The 27,804-nt window shown below is 45.1% G+C and overlaps 1 protein-coding gene across 2 annotated transcripts in view; it reads left to right on the top strand.

The window, feature by feature from the left end:
* Positions 1-27,804, top strand: part of Dock1 (dedicator of cytokinesis 1) — a 495,662-nt gene that overhangs the window by 69,121 nt on the left and 398,737 nt on the right. Inside the window, exons 9-18 of one of the 2 annotated variants that reach the window (XM_040752573.1) lie at positions 621-702; positions 1,107-1,242; positions 8,260-8,332; positions 11,602-11,744; positions 15,610-15,735; positions 19,708-19,832; positions 21,144-21,242; positions 22,099-22,171; positions 26,702-26,805; positions 27,536-27,719. In XM_040752573.1, the coding sequence (XP_040608507.1) occupies positions 621-702; positions 1,107-1,242; positions 8,260-8,332; positions 11,602-11,744; positions 15,610-15,735; positions 19,708-19,832; positions 21,144-21,242; positions 22,099-22,171; positions 26,702-26,805; positions 27,536-27,719 (1,145 nt within the window). The remainder of the gene's footprint in view (positions 1-620; positions 703-1,106; positions 1,243-8,259; positions 8,333-11,601; positions 11,745-15,609; positions 15,736-19,707; positions 19,833-21,143; positions 21,243-22,098; positions 22,172-26,701; positions 26,806-27,535; positions 27,720-27,804) is intronic. The other variant, XM_040752578.1, reaches the window with a different exon arrangement.

Below are 27,804 nucleotides of genomic sequence, written 5' to 3'. Positions count from 1 at the left end.
GTCACACGAAGACTCATAATAGATGTCTGTTGAACAAAAACATTGTAAATATATTGATACTCAATAAAGTTTTCTCTTTATCCTGATGAGAAAACTGTGGTTAAACTGTGTGAAATGTGTGTGTGTATATATGTATCAACACTCCTGCATTTTCATTTAAACTATCAAAATTTAGATACGTAGTATTTATAAGAAACAGAACACACAGGTGATTTTTATTCTCACTTCTGATAAGTGCTTTCTTTCTTTTTGAGAGATGTTATTTGCATTTTGTGGCTTACTTGGCTTTTCGAAGGCTGTGAATTAAATATACATTGTTCCAAATTCAATACACAGCTCTGTTTTGTTGCCATTCTAAATGGACAGAGAAGCTTTTCACATTTTAAACACTGAAATGTCATTCTCAAATATTTCTGTTACACGGATAACCCGTGTCGTAGAAAGTGAAAGGGCTGTTCATACAGTGCCTGCTTGGCAGAGTCTCTGTGGCCTCAGTGTTTATAAAACCAGGGTCGGGTACATAGTGGACCTCCATGCTATTAATTATGAGGCCTTGTGGGATATACTGGGTACCGATCTGTGTTTGGAAGATTAATTTGCTCGGTTTTTTTTCCTCCAAGTGAAAACTACCTGGTCCGTTGGCCAAGTTCAGGATTACCGAAAGACATCGATCGGTTACATAACTTGCGTGCTGTGTTTACGGTGAGTCCATCCATGCCCATGCGTTGAGTGTCATTGCGACCTGCTCTTATGGCTGTTGTAGGGAGACTTCTTAGCACTGAATGTGCTGAGTGCCTAGAGGTGGCTGTCATATTGGCTAATCCAGGAATCACTGAGCCCTTTTTGAAAGATTGTGAGTTTTATCTTTGCTTAGCATTACTATGAGACAGATAACTTCATCTCCCCGAAGCCTGTCTCTTTAGCTCATGTCTTCAGTCACTTAGCCAAATTTCTGCTATTCCTCTATTCCTTCTTGTCATGTGAACAACATTAAAATATCTTAGCTGGTCTGAGAACAGACACAGGTTCGATTTTATGTCCTTTTCAATTGGACTTGTGTTGAATCATGGTTCTTCATAATAATTTATGGAAATTATTATTTCTAGGATCTTGGGAGCAAAGACCTGAAAAGGGAGAAAATCAGTTTCGTCTGCCAGATTGTCCGAGTTGGTCGCATGGAGCTGAGGGACAGCAACACTAGGAAGCTGACTTCTGGGCTGCGGCGACCTTTTGGCGTGGCTGGTAAAATCCATGTCTCTGTTTTTTTTTTTTTTTTTTTTTTGAGAGTTTCAGACCATTCACTTTGAGGAAGGACAGTGGGCCACTTTGATTTATATACTTTGGTGCTGGAGTATATAAATGGGTATTAGTTCTTTTTTTTTTAATATAGCTTGGAGCCTACCTGCTGTATCTACTACAGTGCTTCAGATTCAGATTAAATCTGGTCTGTTTTGAAAGCAGATCCCATATTTTACTGGGAGAGACACTGAATCACTTGTCCACACTGTGGAGGAATCAGCACTGTGAGGCTTACTGGACTCAGGGCTTCATTTGGTAGTAGACAGGCACAGTTTGTCTATGAGGACACAACACAGCTAGCACATAGGCTTGTTACCGTCTACATCTCTGCTTGGCGTTGGTGACTGTATAAGAAAGTGAGAGCCAGGTTATCTGTGTCAGGGAAAGGTACGTGTCCCTGCTAGGTGACTTCTTTTGATGTCAGTCATTTTCTTCATAATGTAGAGAAGCAGTTTTCTTTATTAGAGTTGCAGGGGAATTCTTTCACCCACTTCTCTGACACCTAATGTCTATGATTTTTAGGAATCATGTTGTTCTAGCTTTACACTGTTGCTGTGGTAAACACTATGACCAAAAGCAACTTGGAGAAGAGGAGATAGTTTATTTAGCTTACACTTTCAGGTCACAGTCCATTGTGTGGGAAATCAAGGCAGTTCAAGTCAAGACGTTCACCACAGGAACTATGGAGGATACGGTTGCCGGCTCATCCTCTGGCTTGCTCATGCTTATGCTCAGCTAGCTTCCTTATATAGCTTAGGGAATGGTAACACCCATGGTGTGCTTGGCCTTCCTACTTTGATTATGAATGAAGACATCCTATGTAGACTTATGCTCACACCAACCTGACGAAGGAAACATTAATTGGAACACCCTTTTCAGGTGATTCTTCTATACAGTTTCAAACTGACAGTGCTAAGTAGGACACATAGAATAAATACATGGGGAGAATTCTTGATTCCTGATACCTAGCTGTTATTTCCTGTATGAACAGTGATCAAAGACAGTCTTTGCTTGGCTATCAGGAGAGTCAACACTTGAGCTTACTCCATTAAATAGACTTTGATTTTCAGAAAAATAAGAATTGGGCTGAAAAAACAAACTGCTCCCCATATACTTCATCCTGTTCCTAGAATTCTCTGCAGCTGCATCACCAGTGATTGTTATGCTTATGACGGGCATTGGATTTATAGTGTGGCCTTTCCTGGACTCTACAGTTTACAGGGACATTTGTTGTTGGCATTGTGTATTCGGTCAGATTTTTTGTGTGTGTGTGTGTGTGTTTTACATGTCCGAGTGTATACATGTGAATGTGTGTGAATGTGGATATTGGAGATCAAAGGTAGATGTCTTCCTCAATCACTTGCTTGACACATTCTTTTTGAGACAGAGTCTCTCCCTGAACCTGGAACTCATTTATCTGTCAATTGAGCTCTAGGGCCTCGGGGTCTTCTAGTCTTCCTCACCTCCCCACCCTACCACACCCCACCGCCAGGGCTGTATTAAAGCCACACACCACCATGTCTGACTTTTACGTGTGTGCTGGGATCACACTCTGGTCCTCATTCTTGTGTGGCAAGCAGTGTACCTATTGAGTCATCTGCCTAGCCCTGTTCTATGAGTTTTGACAAATGAATCATGGCACGTGTCCAGCAAGCCAGTCATAAGCCCAGAGAATTCTGTTGAACTGTTGGGCTTTCCAGTGGACGGTCCCAGTGGCTTTATTATCTGTGGTGAGATGTTGAGAGTGGGCTTGCTCTTTCAGGTACCCTGGGGAAACTTGGCATTTCCATCCCCGAGTCCTTGAACACACACTGGAATTTCCTCCTGTTTTCCCATGCTTGTCGCACCATTTTCATGTTCAGCTGAGGCACTCGCCATCAGAACTTTCCTTCTCTTTATCCCACCTGCATGGCGGTTTTAGGGAAATACTGTACTTTTTGTCTCGGGTGCTTTAGTCTTCCCCAAAGCCATCGGACAGATCTGTGACATGATAATGTAAGTTACATCTTGGGGCATGGATATTGCAGGTTCTCTGAGTATTAGATCACTGGGGAGATCCCACTGATAAGTTCCTATGAGGCCATTGTTAGATTTCTGAAAGCAAAAATTTAGCCTGAGGCAGACAGTCTCTCTCTCTCTCTCTCTCTCTCTCTCTCTCTCTCTCTCTCTCTCTCTCTCTCTCTCTCTCTCTCTCTCTCTCTCTCTCTCTCTCTCTCTCCCTCCCTCTCCCCCCATTAAAATGGGGGATTTTCCTAGCTTTTTTCTGGTTCGGTTGTGATGTTCTGGGAAATCCTGAAGGGATGAAGCCTGGGCAGATACTTGCTGGTGTTGTCATGACTTCTCCATGCCTATAGCATACTTTCCATTTGCTTGGTGGATTCTGGTGATGGGTCACAGCCTCTCTGATCCTGGACTCCTCTGGAGCCAGAGCCTAGAGTATATGCTGGATTAGGGCCAGCAGATATGATAGTCCTCTGTCCTTGGAGTAGCAACTTGTAGGGCTGTGATGTTCTCAAATGAAGTGCTGCAGAGACCCTTGGAGGCAGTTTTATCACCTGCAATCTGGATGTGCAAATGTCCACTCTCATGGCCTCAGAGAGGGACCCCTGCTGTGTGTGTTTACAAAAGCCCTGTGATTTCCTGCCTATTCAGGCTGAGTGCAAGCTCCTTTGCATTAATTCTCAGCACCTCACACCCTGGCCTCTGCAGTCACCCGAGGACCAGCTCTCTGAATTGATATCTGGAGCTTCTATTTATATTTTCTTCTGCTCTCTGTCCTGAGACAGAGGGTGAGGATTTTATCCTGTGCTTTTGCTATGTAGACTTAAAGAACATTGTTTTTAATTGTCATATTGCTATACCCCAACCTGCCCTGTCCCCCTCCTTAAGTGTTGGCATCTAGCATACTCAGGGGCATATTCTCTTTTCCTGATTCAGTCTGACTCCCAGAGAGCACACACACCACCAGTAACAGGTTTCCAGTCTTATTAGGGTCCCGCCCCCTCATACCTGAAAAGGGAGACTGACTTTTGGTAATGGGATCCTGCCCATTCTTAGGCAGTTCTATGTCCATGTGTACAAATTTAATTTTGAGTCGTTTTCCAGAACAATCTCTGCTCATCTGTGTCAACAGAGCTGGTGCTTGCGAATGAGAAAGGCATTCATGCACCTTTAAGCCCACAGGTTTTCGTCTTTTATTGAAAATAATATGCATGAACCTTTCTGTTAAAGCATTTCATAATGCACAAATGATTAACAGTGGTGGGGAAATCATGGGAATTTTATGGAATAGAAAGATAGTTAAATAAATCATTCATCATTTGACACAACAATTTTATTCTTGGTGTGCCCTTTTTTTCCAACTTCTCCCTGGTTTTGTGGGAAAGCCTGGCCAGGGGAATCTGTCTTGCATAGTGCCATTATACTGTGTGCAGCCCTGGGTTCAATGCCCATTTTAATAGAGATACATAAGACAATGGCAGCAAAATACTAATGAGTATTAGATTGGTCCAGTGTGTGTTATCATTGACTTTTTTCATGTCTTGGTTTCTTTTCACCAGCTTCCCTATTTGTAGCTCATAGTGAATCTGGTGAAAACATGGTAAAACATGTAACATAATATGATGGATACTTCCATTTGTAAAATATTGTTCAAGAGTTAGAGATTCGGGGTCTATAGTTGTGCACTCTCATTAACATTGGGGCTCCAGGTGTTCAACTTTGTGGTAGAAGTGTTTGGTGAGCACTTTTGAATCCAGGCACCCAATCTGACTGCATATAGGGGAAGTCCCTCTGTTGAGGTTGCTGAATAGGAGGATACGTGGTTCTCTTGTCTTGTGCCCAGTTGGTGTAGACAAATTGCGCTGGGGTGTCATGACTAGAGATGCAGGTCCATCTTGTTGGCTCTCACTTGAAGCCTGCTTCTCCCTCTTGCCTCCTGCTCTCCTTGTGCTATATTCCTGATCCTCCATTGCTGTCCTCTCTTGGCATCCCTGCCCTTTGCAATGTCACTGTTACTAGGTCTGCCATACCCTTCCCCTTGCATGTGATCATGTTGACTACAGCCAGACTAGGCACTTTGGGTAATGATATCTTTCCCTGTCCATACCATCCACCTCCTCCTGGTGAAGACCCCATGCTGGCAGGATGTAGAGACCCAGGCCTGGCTGGCAGTTTCTTGTCCTCTTTTGGCAATGGGTGTATATGGAGGATAGCTTCAGTTGTCAACTTGCATAACCTAAAATTACCTGGGAAGAATTATTTAGAACAAATTAGCCTATGGGTATGTCTAACAGGGATAGTTTGGGTTTTTAATTGATGAGCCCATAGTGGGTAACACCATTCCTTGGGCAAGGCTTCCTTAACTATATGACAGAAACAAGCAGGCATGTATATAAGTGAGTAACCAGGCTTGCATGCCTGTTTTTGTTTTTTTTGCTGCTTTTGACTGTGGATATGATGTGACTAGCTGTTTGTAGTTCCTGCCACTGTGACTTCTCTGCTATCACGCATGCACTATAACCTGGAATAGTGAGCCAAGTGAATCCTCTCTCCTGTTTGTTGGTTTTTGTCAGGGTATTTTATCACAGCAACAGAAATGACACCGGGAAAGTATCTTTCTCCATCCAGACCACAGTGAGGTCTTCCTGGGCATAGACCTTGGCATGAATGAGCCTTGAGGAAATTCTTGTACCTTTGAGACTTTCTCATGAGCCTTAGGATAGGTTGACCTGGAGATGTGGTCATTAGTTAATAGCAAGCCGGACAAAGGCTGTTTCCCACATGTGTATTTGGCCTCAGCTCCTGCCTTACTTCTTTGCTGTGTTCCTCCAGATTCTTGCTTAGCCTAAGTATGTTCTGGGGCAGGACGCTGGAGACTTAGCAAAGGCATCAAGCAAGATAATCTGGAAGAGCTACAATTAACTGGTGAAATGTGACCTGTGACAGAGAGAGGAGTCTCCAGGGAACTAGGAAAGCCACCCAAGTGATATGAGTGGATGGTGTGATGAGTTTAGCCTGACTGTCCTGGATATGGCTGTTTGAGTGAAAAATCAAGAAACTAGATGTTTCTTCACAATGGTGAAAAGTTACGCTTGGGAATATGTGCTTGTGATGGTAGGTGAGTGTGGGGTGACTGCTGTGTGTCCCCTGCCAAGTTTTCTTGGCAGCTGTTAGCCAATGCTCTAGTTATCTGAGATGTGCTTACCTGCATCTCTGGACACACGTGTAGGTTCTTAGACCAACAGTCCCATCGTTCCAGTGGACTGATAGTGTGTGATAGTGTTCCCCATGGCTTCCTGGGCTCTGCCATAGTAAACAGGAGATGGGAGTGCTGCCTTTCTCACCCTACAGACCTTTGTGCTTTCTGGGTGTCAGTTACTTTTGTTGCTGTTGTGACAAACCCTATATGGTGGCATAAGAAAGGACCTGTTTATTTTGACTGGCAGTTTAAGGATACAGTATGCTACTGTGTTGAAATATCAAGGCAATATTGGAGGCAGCTGGTCACATTGTTTCCATAGTCAGAAAGCAAACAGGCAGACAGGAAATGGGTCCATGCTATAAAACCTCAAGGCCCACCCCCAGTGGCCGCTTACTTCAGCAAGACTCCATTTCTTAAGAGATTCACAACCTTCCATAATAGTGCCACCAGCTGGGGACCAAGTACCAAGTGAGTGGGCCTGTGGGAAACTTCATGTTTATACCACAGAATTGACTTGCAGTTTCAGTAAGGGAAGCTAGTCACTAGGGAAGAACCGTGGTGCTCTTTCAGCCAGGTGTGGCATTGGAAAAGGACACAGCAGAGTACCTGTCCCATTCCCTCTAGGGTTTGCTAGCTTTGCTTGACATGGCCAAAGTCACAGAGTGGTTAAGGTGGAAAGTTGCTCTGATTAAAGCCCTGAGTGCTGCCAGGGCTAGCCTCTCTTTTAATGTGAAGATCGTCCCAAGCCTTTCCAGGGGTGCTGGTGAGCCTGGACCACCCCCAATGAAGGCAAGTTAATGAAATGAAGGGAGCCAAGGTGGTGAGATGCTGTGGCTTTGGGGCGTCTGTTCATTTTTGTCCATGCACTTCTGTTTCAACTGGCCAGCAGGTAACTGAGTGTCACCCTTGAGTGTCCCACTGATTAAGACACCAGCTCTTGGTGACTGTTCCCACTTTGTAATTATGCTATTATTGAATTGTGTCTGAGTAATTTTTCGCATTGCTATGAAAAAAATACCCAATAAGGAAACAACAGCAATGTAAAGAGGTTTATTTTTGTTTATAGCTTGGGAATATAGTCCATGCCATCCATACCTTGTGAGGAATGAATGCTGGTGCCCAGGTCACTTTCTCCCTCTTAATCAGTCTAGGACACCGGTCCGTGGAATGGCCAGTTTTCCCACCTAAATTTCTCTAATCTAGACAATTCCTCACAGGCATGCCCAGAAGCTGACTCAAGTTAGTTCATCTCTCACAATTGTGCCTGGAGCCTTGGTCCCTAGGTTACTCTAGATCTGTCAAGTTGACAGTCAGTATTAAAGATCATGGGGTGTTATGTTGTCATGATTAGGCTAGCGGTTTGCCTCAAGTGCAGTTTAAAATAAAGTTAAATGAGCGAAATGAATATAAAAGCAGTTCCTCATCACACTCCCCCTCCTTGGGTGCCTACTGACGCAGAATATCTCCTTCATATAGGAGTTTGTGTTGGACAACAGATCTCCAGGGTAACCTCCAGGGAACTGGCAAAGGAAACTATTCAGTGTAATTGTGCTATTTGAGTTCTTTACCCACTGGGGCCAGCATGTTCAGATGACTTTATCTGCCTGTCAAGCATTGCAGAACAGCAGACTTACATATGAGAAGAATATACCATATGGTTCATGCTAGAACACCGTCTGGTCTTCCTTTGCTTTTTGACTTTCTGTAGTGGTGGTACATAAGCCAAAACAACCCTTTCTTTTCCTTCCTTTCCCCAGTGATGGACGTAACAGACATAATAAGTGGAAAAGTAGATGATGAAGATAAACAGCACTTCATTCCTTTCCAGCCGTAAGTATGAAATCGTCCCATCCTTAACCTGACACCACATGAAAACCCCATAGTTAATAAATCACCGCTAAGATTGTTCGTTAGGTCCGAGTCAGGATTCATTTATTTTACAATAATAAGAAATCTGTTTAGTCACTGCTGTGGCACATGGAATCGGGAACTGTGAGGGCAATGGAATAAGGTTTGTGTATGGTCCTGAGAGCCGATGTTCCTTGTAGTCCCAGAATTACCTTATCAGTAGAAGAATTACAGTTCTTCACTGAGCATGTTTCTTTACATAATCGATTTTATTCTTGTAGCAATTCACATTTTCAAAACACAATGCTTTCAAATTCATCACAAGAGGTTGCTGCTTTTTAAAATAGAAACCAAACAAAGTAATGATGAATTCTTTTGCAAAGCGAGAAATAACACCTTGAAGCCTGTAATCGGGCTGCTGATGTGTCTGTCTTGGGTTTTTGCTCAGATGAGCGTGCTCGGGCTTTTCCTTTTTTTAGGCTTTGTTCACTTCTGACCTGAGGTCTTTAGAGAGGGCCAGAGAATATGGGGAAAGCACTTAAGGTCGATTTATGAGATTATTCTTTGATTTAAAGCTAAAACCTGTGGGTAGGGTGATTGAAGTGATGGTGGGCTTTGATGGGGGTTGTTTCTCCTCAAGGAGGAGGCAGGAGAACTGGGTGCTTCAGGCTGATTGCAGAGACAGCCTCCTCTGGGGCCAGACTTCCCAGGAGAGTAAGTGGTTGGGGTTAGCATGACCTACCCCAGGACTCTGCAGTTTCCTGTTTACTCTTTCCTTTTCCAGTTTGCTTTGATTCAAAAACTTTTAGGCTTAAGGTGAATTTCACTCTTGCAGGTTTACATTGCTTTGGAGCTTGGCTGAGGGAGGCTGAGCTCTGGGAGGTGGTGATATGGGTGTCTGAAGGAGCCATGTCTTTGGGAGAGCAGGAGACATGGTATGGGCTTCTCATGCCCCATGCACTCTTCATGATGGACCACCCCCATTCCCTGCAGACTTGAGAAGCACTTGTTTAAGATGGCTGCAGTGTGGCTTTTCTGTGCATTTAAAAATAAATGCTTTTTCTTATGTAGCTTTGTAGATGATTTTGCATCTTGTTGCAAGGAGAGTTGCATTAAAGTCAGTCAGTATTGTATAGCCTAAAGTTGGGCTCAAGTACCATATGTTTCACCACACATAATTAGAGGCAGAGGTCCCTGGTGGCTTCAATGCTTTGCATTTACTTTCTGTCTGGTCTGCTAACTGGTAGCCCCATGTGGCTCTTTATATTAATTACAGCTGAGTAGAATTAAAACGTAGCCCTTCAATCACATCAGTCTATTTCAAGTATTTATTGCTGTGTAGGGCTGTTGTTGCCATATTGGATAGTGTCTTGGTTTCTTTTCCTGTGACTGTGATAAAATACTCTAACATGGGCAACTTAGTGGGAAAGGGTTTTTAACTCATGATTCAAGGTTGTAGTTCATTGGAATGTATGCTTATGCTCAGGTAACCTTCTCTATTTTATATAGTCCAGGATGCCAGCCAGGGTATGGCACCACCCATAATGGGTGGGTCTCTCACCTCAGTTAAAGCTTTCAAGATGACCCCCCACTGCATGCCCAAAGTCCTCTCAAGTGATTCTACAGTCTGTCAGGTTGACAATAAATATTAGCCATCGCAGATGGTGCGTAAGTACTCATTTCCATCTCTGTAGACAGTTATAATGGATAATCCCACTCATGGAAAGAGTATATAGCAGTGTTCCATAGAACCCAGAAGCTTCTTTAGCACACAGGGGATATTCCCATTCTGGAATATGACTGATATAGTGGTTATATACAAAACACACTTTTGTGAGATTGAAACAGTCAAGTTTTTTTTTTCCTATGAAAATTGACAGGGTTCCCTACTGTTCCTAAGGCTTCAATTTCATCAAAACCACAGGGTTTAGTAATACCCAACAGTCCTACTAAGTGATTTTCTTTGTCACTTCTTTGTTCTCCCAGAAGGTAAACACAACAAACAACAAAAACATCAAAAACAAAACCCCAAACAAAAACCACTAGCTTTGGGTATTGTTGGAAAAATCAGAGACACGATTTATCAGGTTTTCATCTGCAAGTCTTTGAGATTACGCATTGCCGCCACTCTTTTCTGTTTGGCAGTAGAAGTCCACTTTAAACAGTGTTAAGGCACAGTCACCTGTTGTGTGGGTTGTGAGTCTTCCTTCTCTAGGGGACCATGGCTGCACCGATTAATATCTGCAGTGACAGAAGAAAAAAGTAGCTCAATTCTAATAACAAAATCAGCCTGGAAACTATTCTTTGGGAGATGGCATGCTAATGAGAACTTTTTTTGCTCCGTTAAAATGGATTTATCACCTCACAGGGTTGGTTTTAGGGAGGGAAATAGTGTGTATTCTCTTTCTCTCGTTCATCTCTTTTTAACTTGGTGAAATAAATTACAACAGCTTTCAGCTCCTTTGAGTTGCTTGGCTCAAGTGATGGATGACATAGTCCTTGTTCCTAGAATTGATTTTAGGCATTCTATACCTGATGTATATTTTTGCACTCTTTCCCCATTGTGCTTGGTGGCACTGCACAGTTTTTCTCATGGTGCATGTTGCCCATGCTGGTTACTCTCACGTGCATGGGCTTATGGGCCTAAGAACACTGGTAGCCCGTATTTTGAGTGATGTCTAGGGTTAGCATCCAGGCATGTTAATTCTGTTCTCCAGGGACTGGGTCACCTTCACATGTAGCTATTGGAGGCTCTTTTGTGAACATACATTGTGGAACCAAAGGCAGGGCTTCTTAAGTCATTAGGTTTGAAGGCTATTTGGGGAGAAGAAATCAGGTTTTGTTTTCATTTTTTTCTTCATACCACCTGGCCCTGGCCCTAGACTAGTTCAGTATTATCCGGGTGGCACAAATGGCCATCAGTGTTCTTTGGAATGCAAGGCCTCTCAGCTACTTTGCTCTCAGACCAGCCCTTTGACCTGTCCATTAGCAATGGAGTGGAGCCCTGTGCACGTGTTCCCTGGGAGTGGGGCACCCTCCTTGGCTGGACTTCTCTCCTGTGGTTCACCATTTTCCTGATCGATGCTTTCCCTGTCTCTCTTGTCACCTATCCTGCCCTTTGTCTTTCGTTGACTCATGACAACTCTCTCATACTTGGTGGTGATGCTCTTTTGTGTCCCCCCCGTTACTGTGACCCATGGGTCTCTGTGCCCCTTTGTCTCCTGTGGTCTTGGTTGCCCCATGCCCTCCAGGCTCGCGTTGGACGACGCCATTCGACACAAGCCGCTGAACATGTCATCCCGTTTCTCACCCAGGGTGGCAGGGGAGAATGACTTCCTTCAAACTGTCATAAACAAAGTCATTGCAGCCAAAGAAGTCAACCACAAGGGGCAAGGTATGTATCTCTGTTGTTTCTACTATGAACATGTAGGGAATCTGGGGTGGGCTTTCTTGGAACTTTTGGGACTGGGTGAAGCTTGTTTCTACTGTATGGGCAGACTGTTCAGGCTGTATCACCAATAGCCTTTGTAGGTTCCTGGGATCCAGCCTCCACAGATGAGTGCAGAAGAAGACTGGGAGTGGGATGTGGCTGGGGTTATCTGTGAAGAAGCCTGGCAGCATGGAAAGCAGCTCCTTCCTTTGACTCCTCCTTACCAGCCCTTGCCTGTCCTCTGTCTTCTTCCCTTAACAAACTACTGGAAGGCTGAGGTTGTAGCTCATTTGAGAGAGTTGCTGCTTGGCATGCACAAAGCCCTGAGTTCTGTCTCCAGTACCACATAAAATAGGCTTTTGATGGCACTTGCCTGTAACCCTAGTAGTTGAGAGGCTAAGGGGATCAGAAATTCAAGGTCATCTTAGACTCTGTGAGACCCCGTGATGGTAAGTCAAAACAAGCAAGGAAGTCCACAATTAAAGCTAAAACCAAATGCAAATCCCACAATAACAACAACAAAAAGATATCAGTGCAACACCTGCCCAAAACCCATGGCCTCACTTCCTTGATGTCCCTTGCCTCTGGCATGGGCTCTTTTCTTCATGTCCTGTCATAGTACTGCCAATGTTCTGTAATTGCCCCTCTGTCCCTGCAGCAGAAGTGACTCTTCATTGTTATTGTCATCCATGTAGCCTCCCCACTCCTCCCTCCACCACTCCCCACCCTGCTTGTATCATTTTTAATACCACGCTGACGTGTCCAAGCAGCTGACCTTCTGCTGGCAGAGCTAATGAATCAATCAGCTTGGGCTGGTGACAGTTGGCATTGGGCTGGCCAGGAGACCTGCCAAAAAACAACTGCTTATCAAACCCCACCTCCTACATGGAGGAAAGTAAGTCACTTTCAGAAATTGGGGACTCTAACCTGCTTTTAACATTTGGAAAAACACATGCATCAGGTTGGTCCTTGATTTGGTGCACCAGACTGTGTACTCAGAGGAGCTCAATTGAACAGCTGCCTTCTCTACCTCTGGCCTTCCAAACCATGCAGTGTTTAGTGAGCCTGAAGAATGTTCTGGAGAAGGAAAGTCTTATAGATCTCTGCAGTGAGCCTTGGCTTTACCCCACTTTCTGACAAACCTCACCTAGAATGTTCATGGATTATAGCCTTTGTACATGGAGCAAATTTTAACTGAACCAGGTCCCACCCCTTATAGATTCCAGCTCTTCCAGTTTGCCCTGTATTTGTAAACCACAGAGAGTCCAAGGTAGGGGCTAATGCAGGACCTGGCTGCTCCTTTATTCCTGGATCAGCAACCCTCATCCTCACTGATCTCCAGTTCCTTTTGCAGCATTCTCACACAGTTGTGTTTATCACAGAATCACTTAAGAAAATAGAAGTGGTATTAGGTCGACATCATAACAGCCAAGTTCATGGGTCACAGCCAGAATCCATAGGCTGGACACAAGTGGCATGGATGCTGGCTGGTACCTGGATGGGGCTGATAATATCTGGTACCTTGGACTGACACTGCTAGAGAGGAGAGATTTCAGACCTCAGAATGAGAGACAAGAATGTCCACAACATTTTTTAAGGGGGCTACAAGTATCTTCCAGAGTCAGCATGCTGAGTTAACACTATTGCTGATCTGACAGTGTCACCAAGTTAGTTTCATCTTGACTTTGAACCTTCCTCCAGTGTTCACAATTAGAATCTAGGTCGTTCCTAGGAGAATCAAGGGAGGCTTGACTAGAGGAATTACTGCTGGGTGTTCTGGGCTCCTCCTGTAGGCTTCTGTTTCCATTAGAATGACCCCCGTACCTCGAGATGCCTGCTTATCTTCTCAGTCACAGTCAGAGGACAGAATGGAGGACAAGGGAGGATGATAATCTTTACAAGGGCCAGTGGATTTTTCCATGCTCACCTCCCATGTGCCTCCTCTGAGTGGCTCCATCCCTGTAGCATCCACTTTCCTCATCCCAAAGGCAGAGTTTCACGAACATCGTACAGTGCTGTTGATTGAACCCAGGGTCTTGTGCATGCACAGCCATTGCCCTTTAATTTGCTTCTGTTTAAACCACATGATTCTTCTTCTTCCCTATGAGTTCTCGTGTGTGTGTGTGTGTGTGTGTGTGTGTGTGTGTGTGTGTGTGTGTGTGTACATCAGGACCTCATCCACATCTGCTTCCCTTGTTTGAGAAGGGATGAGTAACCATTTTGCATTTAGTCCATCTGGTGAAACTCCAGATATACTTATTCTTTGAAAACAGGCCTCATTTTCCCCTGTGAGGAAGGTATTTTGAACGCTGTGTAATCAGGACAATTTAATCTCTATATTTCAGTTGTAACAAATTGGATTGTGTCACCCATATTCTACTTTGTCCATATAGATATTCGGACTGTTGGTTAGTGTATTTGAAAGGCAGCCTTTCTGATGTCATTTAATGTGACTAGGTTAAGTTTGCTTGACTGTGTGGCAGAATAAGAGGAAGGGGGGACAAGATCAAGTACCCAGCCCCTTGCATGCCCAGAGCTGCCCTTTAGTGTGATTTAGAACAAGGGACCTTGTTGTCTAGGTGCGTGTGGAGATGCAGTAAGTTCTTGGGAACATGGGTTAGGGAATACAATCCAGACCCTTCTCAATTCTTGGTGAACACATGCAGTGCATATCCTGAGACACAGTACATGGACCCTTTCTTTGGTGCCATCCTCTGATGTCATTCATGGGGACTTTCCTGTACTGGGTATCCCTCTCTTGTTGAAACTGTCTCATGATCTGGAATTCTGTATCTTACAGAGAAAGGCAAAAGAAACTTGTAGAGACAGGGCCACCTTAAACAAGATGCTCTGACCATTCCTGGGTCTCTGTTGACTGTGTCTGTTGCTCCACCCCCATCTAGTGTTCGCTCACCGGGATCTGCTCTTTGTCCTTTTCTTGGCAGTTTCTGCCCTCCCTTCCTCCTGGAGGGCCAAGGGGACATCCTTGCTGCTCAGTGCCACCCACACTCACCTTCCCTCTTGAGTCTCACACATGACCATGTGGATGACACCTTTCCTGGTGTGACATTCTGTGCAGCTCTTCCTCAGCATGACCTGCAAGTAGAGAGAGAGAACCTTTCACACACACACTTTGAGACACTTTCTTTCTCCCCCAACGTTGTGCTCCTCAGACTATCTTCCGTAGCAGGCTTTCAGTTTGGGGTCCTGCCCACAGCGGGCACTGTCTCTCAGAGCCACCTTCCTTCCCCTTCCTCCTCCCTGGTTCTGTGGGTTTGACCCCCATGTTAGTCTTTCTATCCCCCTCCCCATTATTAGCTCAGATTATTATCCTCCTGTAGCATCTCCTAATTCACTGTTCTCCCTTTAACTTCTACCTGCCGAAGATAGATTGTTTTCAGGTCAGACTCCTGGCTCACTCCTGAGCCCTGTGAACCTCCTCAAAGCACCATGGTCCCCACAGGTTTCCAGATGCAGACCTATAGGTGGGCACACACCTTTAAGTCTCTGCCTGCCCTTCTCAGTCTCTGCTGTAAATGCCCCCTTCTGGTTTCTCCTAAATTGAGATAGTTCAAAAGAACTTTTTGTCCTTGGCACACATATGGAACACTCCCCTTCTAACCCATGGTCTTACTCCTTGATCCCGCAGGCAAGCCTGTGCCTAGACTGAATGTGGGCCCTGTGCTGGGTGCTTCTAACCTGGGCATTTGCATGAATAGTTGCTCATTTGTAATGCTGCTCTGTGGGTTAACAGTTTCTTAGCAATTGAAATTGTTTTCAGCAATCCACTTGTGGTACATGTGATTTAGGTAGCCTTTGTTTTTTTCAGGTTTGTGGGTAACCTTGAAATTACTTCCTGGAGACATACATCAGATTCGGAAGGAGTTTCCTCACTTGGTGGACAGGACCACAGCTGTGGCCCGCAAGACGGGGTTTCCCGAGATTATCATGCCAGGTAAGGTTAGCCTCGATTAGAACCTTTGGGATCCCTGCAGAGGTCACTGGCTGTGAAGACTGGTGTGTGCACAGCACAGTGATGTGCAGGAGCTCTTCTAGTGAGAGTAAGTTCAGCATGAGGTGAGTACTGTGTCAGGTCCAGGGTTGTTTAGTTCACAAGGGTTGAGACCAAGCACAGTGGTAGGATACACACTTTGGACCCTGGACTCACTATAGGATTAGCTTTCCTCTAATGACAAAGGTCGCATGTGGGGAGGCATGGACACCCTCCAAGCATGGAATTAGGTATCTCATCAAAGGCAGGGAGGGAAGAAGGAAGGAAGGAAGGAAGGAAGGAAGGAAGGAAGGAAGGAAGGAGGGAGGGAGGGAGGGAGGGAGGGAGGGAGGGAGGGAGGGAGGGAGGGAGGGTCGATCATACACCAATGCTCAAGGCAGGTCAGAAGGATGATGCTGTCCTTGGGACCTGCTCAGGGAGTGTTCATTACCACACTGATGTGGTTCATGCTCAGCCATATATTTTAAGCTACATGAACTGATACTTGGGTTATTTTTTAAAACATTTATCTTTTATATTTTAACACACTTTCCAGTTTCTAAATAAAACCCTTATCAGTAATCTGATATTAATTATTGATATCTACCCTTGGGACAAACGTTCATATTTATCTTGATGTACAATGGTTTGTAACTCATGTTTGTTTGAATAGTCTGGGCTGGTCTACAGGAGGATGTTGGGCACTTTAAGATTGTCATTGAACTAATTCCAATAAAAAATTAGACCATAGCCCAAAGTCACATGGGCAAATGGGCAGTGGCAGTGGGTTTCCAAGATCAACAGGCACAGGTGGCCTTCTGTCACGGGTCCCTATTGTTGCGTACTTTGCTGAGATGTGTCTGGTTGCCCAGTGCTGGCTGCCCCAGGCATTGCTGTTCTTATCCCATGCAACCATGGGATGTGTGCTTTCTATTCTGTTCACCTTTCAGGACTCGTGTGGGTTATTGGCTACTCTGTCAGCTGACATGACAGATAACTGAACTGGGCTAGCCTAGGTAACATTGTTGCCCCCTGTACAGATATGGTGTGTGTCAGTCTTATTCATGGAAATGAACTGATTTGTGGACTTACTGTTTACAATTGGAACTGAGAAGCATCTTCAAGAGTGTATTTTTTTGGTCTCTTAGGATATCCTCACATTTACAGGTGTCTCGCCACCCCCCCCCCCATTGCTGTGATAAAATACTCTGACAAAAGCAATTTAAGGGAAAAAGAGTTTCTTTTAGCTCACCATTCACATTTAGTTCATCATGGGGGGGTAGTTGGGAAAGCAGGAGGATGAAGCAGCTAGTCACAATCGTCTGCAGTCGCAAGGGAGCAGTGAATGCAAGCAAGGGAGCAGTGAATGCAAGCAAGTTCAGGTAACCCTGCCAAGGGTTAGGGTCCATCCCTAGATACTCCCACATCAATTTACATAATCAAGAAAGCCTCCTACACACATGGCCAGAGCCCGTCTTCCAGGCGACTCTAGAGCCTGTCTAGATGACCCTGAAATCTAACCATCCCAATTGGGAAAACTGGGGATTTCCTGCTCATGTTGATAGAGGTTTCCTTGTAGTACATGAGCTTATAATAGCTTGCAAAGTTAAATTCAGAACTTCCTTCAAGCCCATGATTGGCTTTTGGAGAACCCATGCTGCTGACCATTGTTCTGTTGAAGAGCAAGATTCCACAGGCTGAGTGGCTGTTAGGGAGGGATTCTAGCTGGAGTGAATCACCCTTGTTCTCTGTTGGCTAAGTAAGTACTCTCCGGGCACAGTCACACGTCCACAGTGCTGGTGGTCTTCAGTCAGACTCCCATATTTAGTCCAATGGAACCTCTGCTTATCCCTTATCATCTGCTCTGTGAAGGCGTGTGTCTTTGTATAGTACAGAGCCTGTGCTGCCATAGTACTCCTGACCCTTATACATGCTCATGACCCATGCTACCTTGGATCTGTTTTGAAGGACACAGGCAGGGGAAGAAGCTGAGGTATCCATGGAACTGGGAAGATGGTAGTATCCAAATCAAATCTTCCAACAATTAACTTCCTCCTCTAGTGCACCCAGCCTTTGCTGAAGGTCTACATAGTGTCTTTCAGTGGGGTTTCTCGACTGCAAATAGTGTCCTTTTTTCTGTGATGGCTCAGAAGCAGATCTCTGCAGGAATGGTGAACATAGGCATGCTACTGTGGGGCTTCATCCCCTTGAGGCCTTGTAGCCCATGTTACTACTCTGTCTGCTAAGGTTTTTAGGAAGCTTCTATAGCTCTCAGATAAAAGATTATGGTTTTAGGTGCTAGGAAGATAGAATCAGTAAGCTGCTTGCAAGGGCCTGAGTTTTAGATTCCCAGAGCTCACCCAAAAAGTGCTGGGCATGATGACATGTGCTTGCATCCCAGTGGATTGGAGAGAGGCCGATGCCTGGGGCTTATTGGCCAGCCAGCCTAATTGAATTGGTGAGTTCTAGGCCAATGAGAGAATCTGTCCTAAAACACAGGTAAATGGTGCCTTGGAAACAACAGTTGAAGTTGTCCTCTGGCCTCCACTTGCATGTACGCACAACTGCACGTACAGTTGTATACATGGTTTTTATGTTTTGGTAGAATTTTCGGGCTAAGAAATGTACAGTCGATGTGTGGCAAACCAATCAGACTGTTAAGTGGTGAGTTAGCCCAGGAGACGAAGGGGTTTAACTGAGGTCCCACAGCTGATAGTGGTAGTTCTTGGGTGGGAAGTCTAGCTTCCTATCCCCCGCCCCCAACCTCATGCTTCAGCCTTTTTACCTCTCCTGTGGGCAGTATCTGCCATGGCAGCTCTGCTTCCCTCCTGAGCAGCCTCCATGACTGTGGGAGCAACCCACTGGGACCATTACAATAATGACTTTTAAATGCAACTTTAATTTAATAGTTGGGTACATTAAAAGCCAAAACAGAGCAATTTTTTCTTTTAGGAAAAAAAGCACAATAAAAAAACAACAACAAGAAAGCAAGGAAAGGCTTTTTTCCCTTAAGAAGTCGTCATCCTTAACCACCACAGGGGTCCGTCACACGCTCTGCTCCACATACAGGGCAGGGTTGAAAATGGGTGGGGCAGGCAGCCTGGGAACTAGTCATCAGCAGTGATGCCTCCTCTCTATCATGGTGCTAAGAAAGCTTGCAGTTTTCCCAGTTCACACATTTTCAACAGAAAGAAGTTTCAGCTCATTTGTTCTAGTCTGCTCTCATCACAATTAAGGGGCCATTTTATCCTAAAATGTATGGGTTATATGTGGTGGCCACCCTTGTATTCCCAGCATTTGGCTTAGGCAGGAGTATTGTTATAAATTGAAGGACCTCCTGGGCTACAAGAGAGATCATAAACAAAAATCTAAAACCAAACAACCCCACCCCCCAAAAAAACCTCTATATAATTCTGTTTTGTTCTTCCAACTTGGGGTCCTGAAAGCTGCTGGAAGAGAAGAACCACACAGATACTTCTCTGTGACCTGTCCCTTATACCTGACTCATGGTTCTCATTCTCAGTAGACTTTTAGTTCAAGACTTGATATCAAGCAGTTCAAAGGAAGCTGGCCTTGCCAGTTCTCCTTTGCACGTTCAAGCTGGCTTCTGAGAGGACAGGTGATTTCAGTGAGTGATATCCCATGGGAGGCTCATAAGGTCTCTATTGATCATAAGATGCTGCAAAGGTCCTTGTAGCTCCATCAGTGGCCTTGTGGCCACTCTGGGCACTTCAAATTGGTGCAGAAGTGAAGGTGATGTAAATTGGTTTTGCCATGCCTTAGAAGCCCGGGCTTTTTTGTAGGAAATATTTCAGAACTATCTAATACAGTATTTATAATATTCCATTGAGGTAGCACTTTCTGACAAATTTGGCTAAATTCACAGTTACACTATGAATGATGGATTTCTATTAAGGATATAAATTTTTCCCCCAGGCGATGTTCGAAATGATATCTATGTGACGTTAGTTCAAGGGGACTTTGATAAAGGCAGTAAAACGACTGCGAAGAATGTGGAGGTGACGGTGTCTGTGTATGATGAAGATGGGAAGCGATTGGAGGTATCTCCTTTTCTGCTCAATCTCGTCTGTTGCAGCATCTGAGGTGTTCTTGTTGGCTGTGTTATCTCATCTGTTGGAATGTGTGTTGGTGATAGCCTCCTTTTTTCCTGCTTGCCATTGTGTCCTGGGGATCCAGGCTACCAGCCTGTCTCAGGACATCCTACAGATTTTGACCACTCTCCTTGCTCAGTCTTATAAAGGATTCTTATTTCTTGGCATAATCCCACATGCCTAGCAACTACAGTGGTAGGTCAGAGATCATTGCTTTCAATATTTAAGAGATAAGGAAATGGAATCTGAGAAATAGTGCTATTTGCTTAGGATCAGAGAGTGAGGTGAGGTAGGCTTTTAGGATCATCTGAACAAGCTGTGACTCACATGGCCAAGGTTACCAGGACCTCCTCCCATGGCTGGAGCAGCCAGCAGAAATCTACCAGAGTGGCCCAGAGCCTGTGCTTCCCTTTGATGAGCTTCCCTAGGTACCACTGGCCTGGACAGCCATGGCTGGGCTTGTGCCTGGGCTCAGCTGTGTTCATCAGGGCTCACACCTTTGTCCCTGTCTGGGCCTGTCTGGTGTCATTCATATCTCTAGAAACTTTGAGATCTATACCTTAGCCTCTTAAGCTTTGGCAGTGTGGATCTGGTTGATGTTTGGCAAGCAGTGTTCATGGCTAGAGGGATGCGTCTTGCCAATTCCTGTTTGGTGGATAAACTTTGCTTGTAGACCCACTGAGTAAGTCAGGCAAGTGTTCTCAGATTGTAATTGGGGAGGGAGCAGAAGAAGTGGTAGTTAGGATTAGTCCCATGTGCCATAATTGTACCTCCAGGGTCTGAGACTATGGTTTAGACTAGCCACTAGCACAGGCAGATGCACCCCTTCATTGCTGGGAATGCATGCCAAATGCAGTGGTTTAATAGCACCCTGGATTGCTTCTTCTACTCCCTTGGTAGGTACAACAGGAATATGTAGGGGCAACACTGTGATATCTAATGTCACCACTTTAAAAACTAAATGTATGTATATGTATATGTATATACATTCATATATATATATGTGTGTGTTTATTTCATGTGAGTGCATACATGCATGCCTGTGTGAGTGAGTGTGTGTGTGTGTGTGTGTGTGTGTGTGTGTGTGTGTGTGTGTGTGTGTGTGCATGCTTGTGCATACAGGAGTCAGTTCTCTCCTTTCACCATGTAGGTCCTGGGAATTGAACTCAGGACATCAGGCTTGGCAGCAACTGCCTTTACCCACTGAGCCATGTCAGCCGCCTTAACCCTAACATGAACTCTTTGTATTTTCTCCTAAAGCATGTGATTTTCCCTGGTGCTGGTGAAGAGGCGATCTCGGAGTACAAATCAGTGATTTATTACCAAGTTAAGCAGCCTCGCTGGTTTGAGACCCTTAAGGTATTGTGTTTTTTTATGATCATTTCATCCCCTCATCCCTTACGGGGGACTGATTATGAAATCCTTACTCACACTGCACAAAGCCAAATTATTCAAGGTTGTTAAAGACCCTCCCTGGCAGTTCCTTTAACAGATTTATCCTTATTTCCTTTAAATATAAAAATAGGACTTTGAAGGAGATGTAGTCACATCTTTTGGATAGCTGTTGTCTCTCTCTCCTTGGGTCTGGAGTATATGTGGCCTGCTGCCTTTGTACCAAATGGGCAGAAGCGGAGATGCCCGCCTGTGTGTGTTTTTGTTGAGAAGTAGATCTGCTTCTTGTGGCCTTGGCAGAGTCCTTTCATCATGTGGCCTGCTCACAGCGCCATGGTCTCCTACTGTAGTCTGTCCTCTCACCCCAGGAGCCTGAGCTGCAGATATAAGGGATGGGCTCTGCATGTTGACATGATCATTCGGGCAGCCTCTGCTTACAGGCAGCACACTTGTTCTTTGGCCAAAATGTACTAAGAACGTTTTCCTGCTGCAGCTGCGGAAGGGATGTAGACACCTTTATGTGGGGGCTACCATGAAGACAGTGACTTTCAAAAATAGTATCTGAGCAGTGTGCATCTGAGTGTTAAAACAAAAAATATCTGGCTGTCTAGCAGAGTTGGCTTGGTGTCCTTCACAATATTATCTTGTTTAAATTTTCAAAAGACATTTTGCCTTTGGCAGAAATCATATAAGGATGAGATAGACAGTGTTTTCATTGCTCTGGTGCCGGAATGTTTATCGGTGCCAGTAACCAGGCGAATTGAACACTCCCGCTAGAGGATGTTGGGAAAGGTACTCACATGTTCCCTTTTGATTCTACAAGGTGGCCATCCCCATTGAGGATGTGAACCGGAGTCACCTTCGATTTACCTTCCGCCATAGATCCTCGCAGGACTGTGAGTAATGGGCCACTTTATCCATGTTTAGTTTCAAGGGAAAAGCTTAGCGGGAGCACCTGCTCTGGATGACTTTAGGACATGGATGTTATTTACAATGATGTCATGGCTCCTTGGCCATTTCCTTCACCTGAACTGGCCCCTGGAGAACACCACTGAACAGATTTCAGGAGGGCTCCTTTTCTGCTTTCCTCTGGAGTGGACAGACTGTGCACCTGCTCTTTGCTCCTCTTTCTCATGCCTCTCTTCCTTGTTTTTAAAGATTTCACTTTCACTAGATTTCTGTGTGTGTCTGAGTGTGGCTTTGTGTATGTCAGTGCAGTGCCGGTGGAGACAGAAGAGGACTTAAGATACTCTGTAAATGGAGGTTACACTGTTGTGAGCTGCCCTGTGTGGGCTCTGTGGACCGAGCTCAGGTCCTCAGTGGAAGCTCTCAACTATGAGCCATCCTTCCAGCCCCGTTTCTTCTTTGACTCATCCCATCCCAGTCTATTAGGAATGTCACTGAAACCCAGCAGATCATTTGGAAAAAATGGCTCTTAGTACTCTTAGAACTTGAACCCTCCTTTGTCTTTGCTGGTGGCTCTTGATTGCTGGAGCTTAGCTGGAGCTTTCCTGGACATTGGTACAACATTGACCTTGATACCAAGCCTAGAGGAGGGAAACTGTTTTCACATCTTTCCTTTCCCCCTTCTGAAAGAATTGTTCACTGATTACTGAGGCTGATTCCATCATATTGGTTGAAGCCTGCTAAAGATATAGCCCCATGCTAAACACTGAGCCAAAGGACTGTGCAATTACTTCCTGTCCTCCATTGCCTGAAATGTGTGACAATGAGTTGGGTATGAGAAGGAGGAAATGTGTGATAGTGCCTCAGATGAACCATGTGAGGGCCACACAGGGGGACAATTACGTTCTTTACTCTGTGGCCTCCTGCAGATTCCTTAGCTTAGGACAGAAATGCCAACCTTTAGCCTGTCTTCAGCACAGTGTTGGTTCCTGAGAGGTCCCTGTAGCTGTGTTGAAATGCTCATCTGTCTCCATCTGACAGTTTCTGGGGTCTCATACCCTCACTGTGGTCAGGTGTGTGTGTGACAACTGGATAAGGCTGTAGAACAATGGCTGGGAGGTTGAACATTTGTTAAGACTTATTGTTGGGGGATGTGTGGTTCTGTGGGTAGGGCCACTGAGAAACCTGGGCTGCTGTCATTTGGAGGAGTTAGGAGGGAGGGTTTAAGTTCTACAGATCTGGAGAACACTAGCCTACAAAAGGGCATACTTAGGGTGTGCAAGGCCAGGAAGTGGTTAAGCAAAGGCTCTAGATCATCCTGGGGCCCATTGTGATGGATCATTGTGGGATAGAAGGAGAGCATGGCAGCCACCTCTCCCAGTCCCATCTGAACAGTGTGAGAAGGTCAGGGGTTGGGTTAAAAGGCCGTCAGAGGTTACTGTAAATGTGAGAAGCCAGTGAGTGAAGACAAGCTAGAGATGTGGCGTTTCACCCTTGTGTTTGCTGGAGGACTAGGCTATGTTTGGACCAGCAGGCAGAAAGCCAGGTTCTGTTCAGAGTGTACCATGCCCCGGATGGATGAAACCCCAGGATGATGGGTATGGCTACTGACTGTGAGCTCATAATCTTGATGCTGATACAGGAGATTCACTGTGTTGTTCAGATCAGATCTTACCAGAAGCCCTCCGAGTCAGTGTTCATGGCTTGAATTCTCACGTTACACACGAGGAACTGTGGGTAGAGACTTTTGAGTTAGTGGCCCCTAAAAGAGCACTGGGTCTAACCCGTGCCTTAGTGCTACACTACAGAGCCTCTGGGGATTGGCAAGGCCACTTCCGTTTCCTGATCTTTGAAAAGCACCCATCTATTCGACATGGAGATGAAGGCACCCCTTTGTAGACTATGGACTAAGTGGCAGCATGGTGTTAGTGTGCAGAAATGGTACCAGGACATGAACTGACTGAAGTGTGGTGTGGACAGATGAGGGCTGGTGCAAAGGAGTTTCTGGGCACAGGTGTGTCTGCACAGGGTTAGCAGCCCAGGTGTGGTCTAGATGTGGGTCAGAACTTGGCTGATGGGGCAGCAGGAACTTAGGCACTCTTACAAAGGTGGGAAGGCCATCTATAGAGCAGCCTTGGCTTCCCAGACACATTGTCCCAAGGCTGGTAAGGGGCTGTGGGACCTCCTGGTTCCATGGAGTAAGCTCAGTGGGCCCAGTAGGTAAGAGTTCTAGACTCCATAGACGACTGTGTCAGAATTACTCTGGAGCCACTTTCTTAACAAAGTCATTCCCCTTAATTAATGAATTATACCAGGGCACAGGAAGATCTCCAGCATTTTAATTTTTAAAATCCTAGTTTTTCTCGTCAGTTTTAAGTATTCATTATAGACAAGATGCTATCACCTGACATGCCAAGACACATTTGCATAATTAATGACGTCTCTAAGGCCACAGCTTGTGGGGTTCTGGAGACATGTTAAGCATCATAAAAGTGGTGCTTATGATATCTTGTTTGCCAGCTACTGAGGGCAGCCATAGGGGCTGCTACAGCTGGGCATTAGTTTGCACAGCCTGGGTTAGAGTAGGAAATAATTCAGTACATGTTGTCCCTCTTGGTTGCCCACTAGCCACATACAAGCTGCATTCTACCTTAGAGCTGGGGATGGAGAGGAAGAAGTGATAGGATGTCCCTGGCCATGGCCTAGGATGGACTAGAAAGCTTGGTGCTGACATGTGAGGACATGCCTACTGGCAGCATGGTGGCCATGTAGACACATCGGGTTCATGTGTTGTAGATATGTCTTTATGGTAGAGCTAGGAGCTGAGTCTTTCTGATTGGAGCAGGCTTTTCTGGGTAGGGTAGCCTTGGCTACTCTTCAAAAACATGTGAGTCCTGCTATTTAGTTCACTGGACTCTATGTGTCTTAGTGAGCATGTAACGGACAGTGACTCTTCCTTGAGTGTTGAACATGCAGTGTTAATGAGTGATGTCCCCTTTTAGTGCCACTCAGTGGTAGGCTTAGTAGAAGCTGTCTGCCGATAAGTGCCGTGGAATGCATGTCTAGAGATTGCTGCTCCCCTGGGGACTCAAGCTTAGCAGGAGCTGGTCTTTATCACTGTTGTCTCTCACGTGTTCTGTTCTGCTGATCCACAAAGTTGTGTTTTAGGTTAGTAAGGCACAGCTCTTCTGTTTTTATATCTATGTTTCAGTTGGTTGACTGTCCTTTAACAACGTAGTAGTCAACATTTACTGAGCCTCTATGGCATATAAGGAAGGTAGTGTAACTATCAGGATAGGTAAGGTATGACTTCTTGGGCTTTGACGTCATGGGGTTAGTGTTTTGAGCCCCTTCACTGGAGAAAGGTGGCCGTGTGCTCCTTCCATGCCTTGTCTCTGTCCCTTCCTTCCTAAACAGACTTTTGAATGTTTACTTTTGACACATTTTCTAGCTCTGCACCCCAGTGTCTGTGTGCCATACTTAGGTGGCAGCTTGTGGAATTCATCTCTTCAGTTTTGACTCTGTCTGTGTACCTACTTTACCTGTCCCTGCTGTTCTGTGACTCTCGCTGCCTCACTCACCAGCCACATTGACCTGTCCCCAGACAAGCTGGGTCCTCATTGCTACTTGACCTCTGTATTACACCCTTTCTTCCTGTCACATGGTCTGTCTACCTTCTCAGAGACATCCGTTCTGACCATCCAGCCCCAGGGTCTCTGCTCCTTTACTCCTGTGCATGCTTCCAGACTTCGTTTTCTTTGTGGTCTAAAAGATCTTAGCTGTTTGATCCTCTCCCTAACTAGTGCTAGTAGTTTTTGAGTAGCTATTGTTTGTCAGGCTTTATTTCATGCACTGGGAAATGGCAGTAAAAAAAATACACACGGACATATATACATTCACAAGTACATATCCATATACACATATGTGGCTCACATATACACTCATACAAACATGCACACATACATACATACCTGCATACACACTTAGATACATGTACACTTGTACATATACACAGATATACACATGCATACATATATAATCACATATACTCTCATACACACATACATATATACATATATCTACACATCTACACATATACCCACATACATATGCACAGTATACAAACATACACTCACATCTGTATATACACATGTACACACATACCTTTGTACACATGCATATACCCAAACATATGCACACATAGTCATACATATACATACACACTTATATAGGCATGTATACACAATATATGCATAGACACATACACATGTATACACACACACACAGTCTCTTCTTCCCTGGGGCTTTGAATTTTTCTGAGCATTTGAACAGGTTTGAGGATAGCTGATCCTTCTGTGATACAGTCTTCCTAGTTGTGACTCTGGTCCATTTCTCTACATCCTCCATTGGCTTCACTAGTGCACTTTGGTGACTCTTCTCATAAAGGTATCCTAGGTAGAATGTGCTAATGTCACTTTGTCCTAAGTGTAGTTGAGGGTGATTATTCATTTCCTTTGCAGCTAAGGATAAATCAGAGAAAATCTTCGCACTGGCCTTTGTGAAGCTGATGAGATATGATGGGACCACCCTGAGAGACGGGGAGCATGACCTTATTGTCTACAAGGTATGCACATCGTCACTGCGACACTGGGGCCACTTATGTGATAGGTCCTTTGCGACTTCCTCACCTGAGCTGAGCTGTTAGTTTTACATGGCTGTGACTAAATACCCTGGGAAAACAGCTCAAGGGAGGCAGGGCGCGTTCTGACACAGATGCCATTGCTTTCAGTCCTTCATAATGGGGATGATGTGATGGGCAATTCACATCCTGGTGGCCTAGAAGCAGAATGAGAAATACAGTGGAAGTAGACTTTCTCTTATTCCATGAGGGTCCCTAATCTTTGGTGTACCTGTTTTCAGGTGGTACCTTTAACCTCGTAGTTAATTCTCTGTCATAGACACATTTAGAGGTGTGCTTTAGCAAACACTGATAACTTCTCACTCCAGTCAAGCTTGTGATCAAGAAGAATGTCTCAGCTGACATTTCCCACTCTGAGAGTTGCTGCCTAGCATTGAGCTTCATTTAATTATTCAAATGAGCAGTTATGATGACCAGCCCTTTTGCTGTTTCTAATGAGAGCAGATGACAGGCAGTAACACATTTGGTGCTGTATATGAAAGTTGGGAATGTGAATCCATCCACAGGAAGGGGGAATACCCTCAAAGTGCATGGGAGAACACAGCACAGAGGGGTGTGTGTGAGGGTTGAAAGGAGTTGGCGCAATAAAGCATGTAAAACCTGGAGGGTGGCCTGGATCAGTGTTGTTTGACATTCTGTACAATCAAACCCATAGGCTGAAGCAAAAAAGCTGGAAGATGCAGCCACATACTTGAGCCTCCCCTCTACCAAGGCGGAGTTGGAAGAAAAGGGCCACTCGGCCACAGGCAAGGGCATGCAGAGTCTTGGGAGTTGCACCATCAGCAAGGACTCTTTCCAGATCTCCACGCTGGTGTGCTCCACCAAACTGACCCAAAACGGTGAGTTCTGGAAGTCCTCCCTCTCCAGCACATCCCTCTTGGCTGTTTGTTGAGTGGAGGAGTTTGCTGTGGGTGCATGGATGTC

This window comes from Mesocricetus auratus, unplaced genomic scaffold (assembly GCF_017639785.1).
Source record: "Mesocricetus auratus isolate SY011 unplaced genomic scaffold, BCM_Maur_2.0 Super-Scaffold_4256, whole genome shotgun sequence".
Lineage (NCBI taxonomy): Eukaryota > Metazoa > Chordata > Mammalia > Rodentia > Cricetidae > Mesocricetus > Mesocricetus auratus.
The sequence above is the reverse complement of the archived record's forward strand: the minus strand, read 5'-3'. Positions and strand labels throughout refer to the sequence as shown.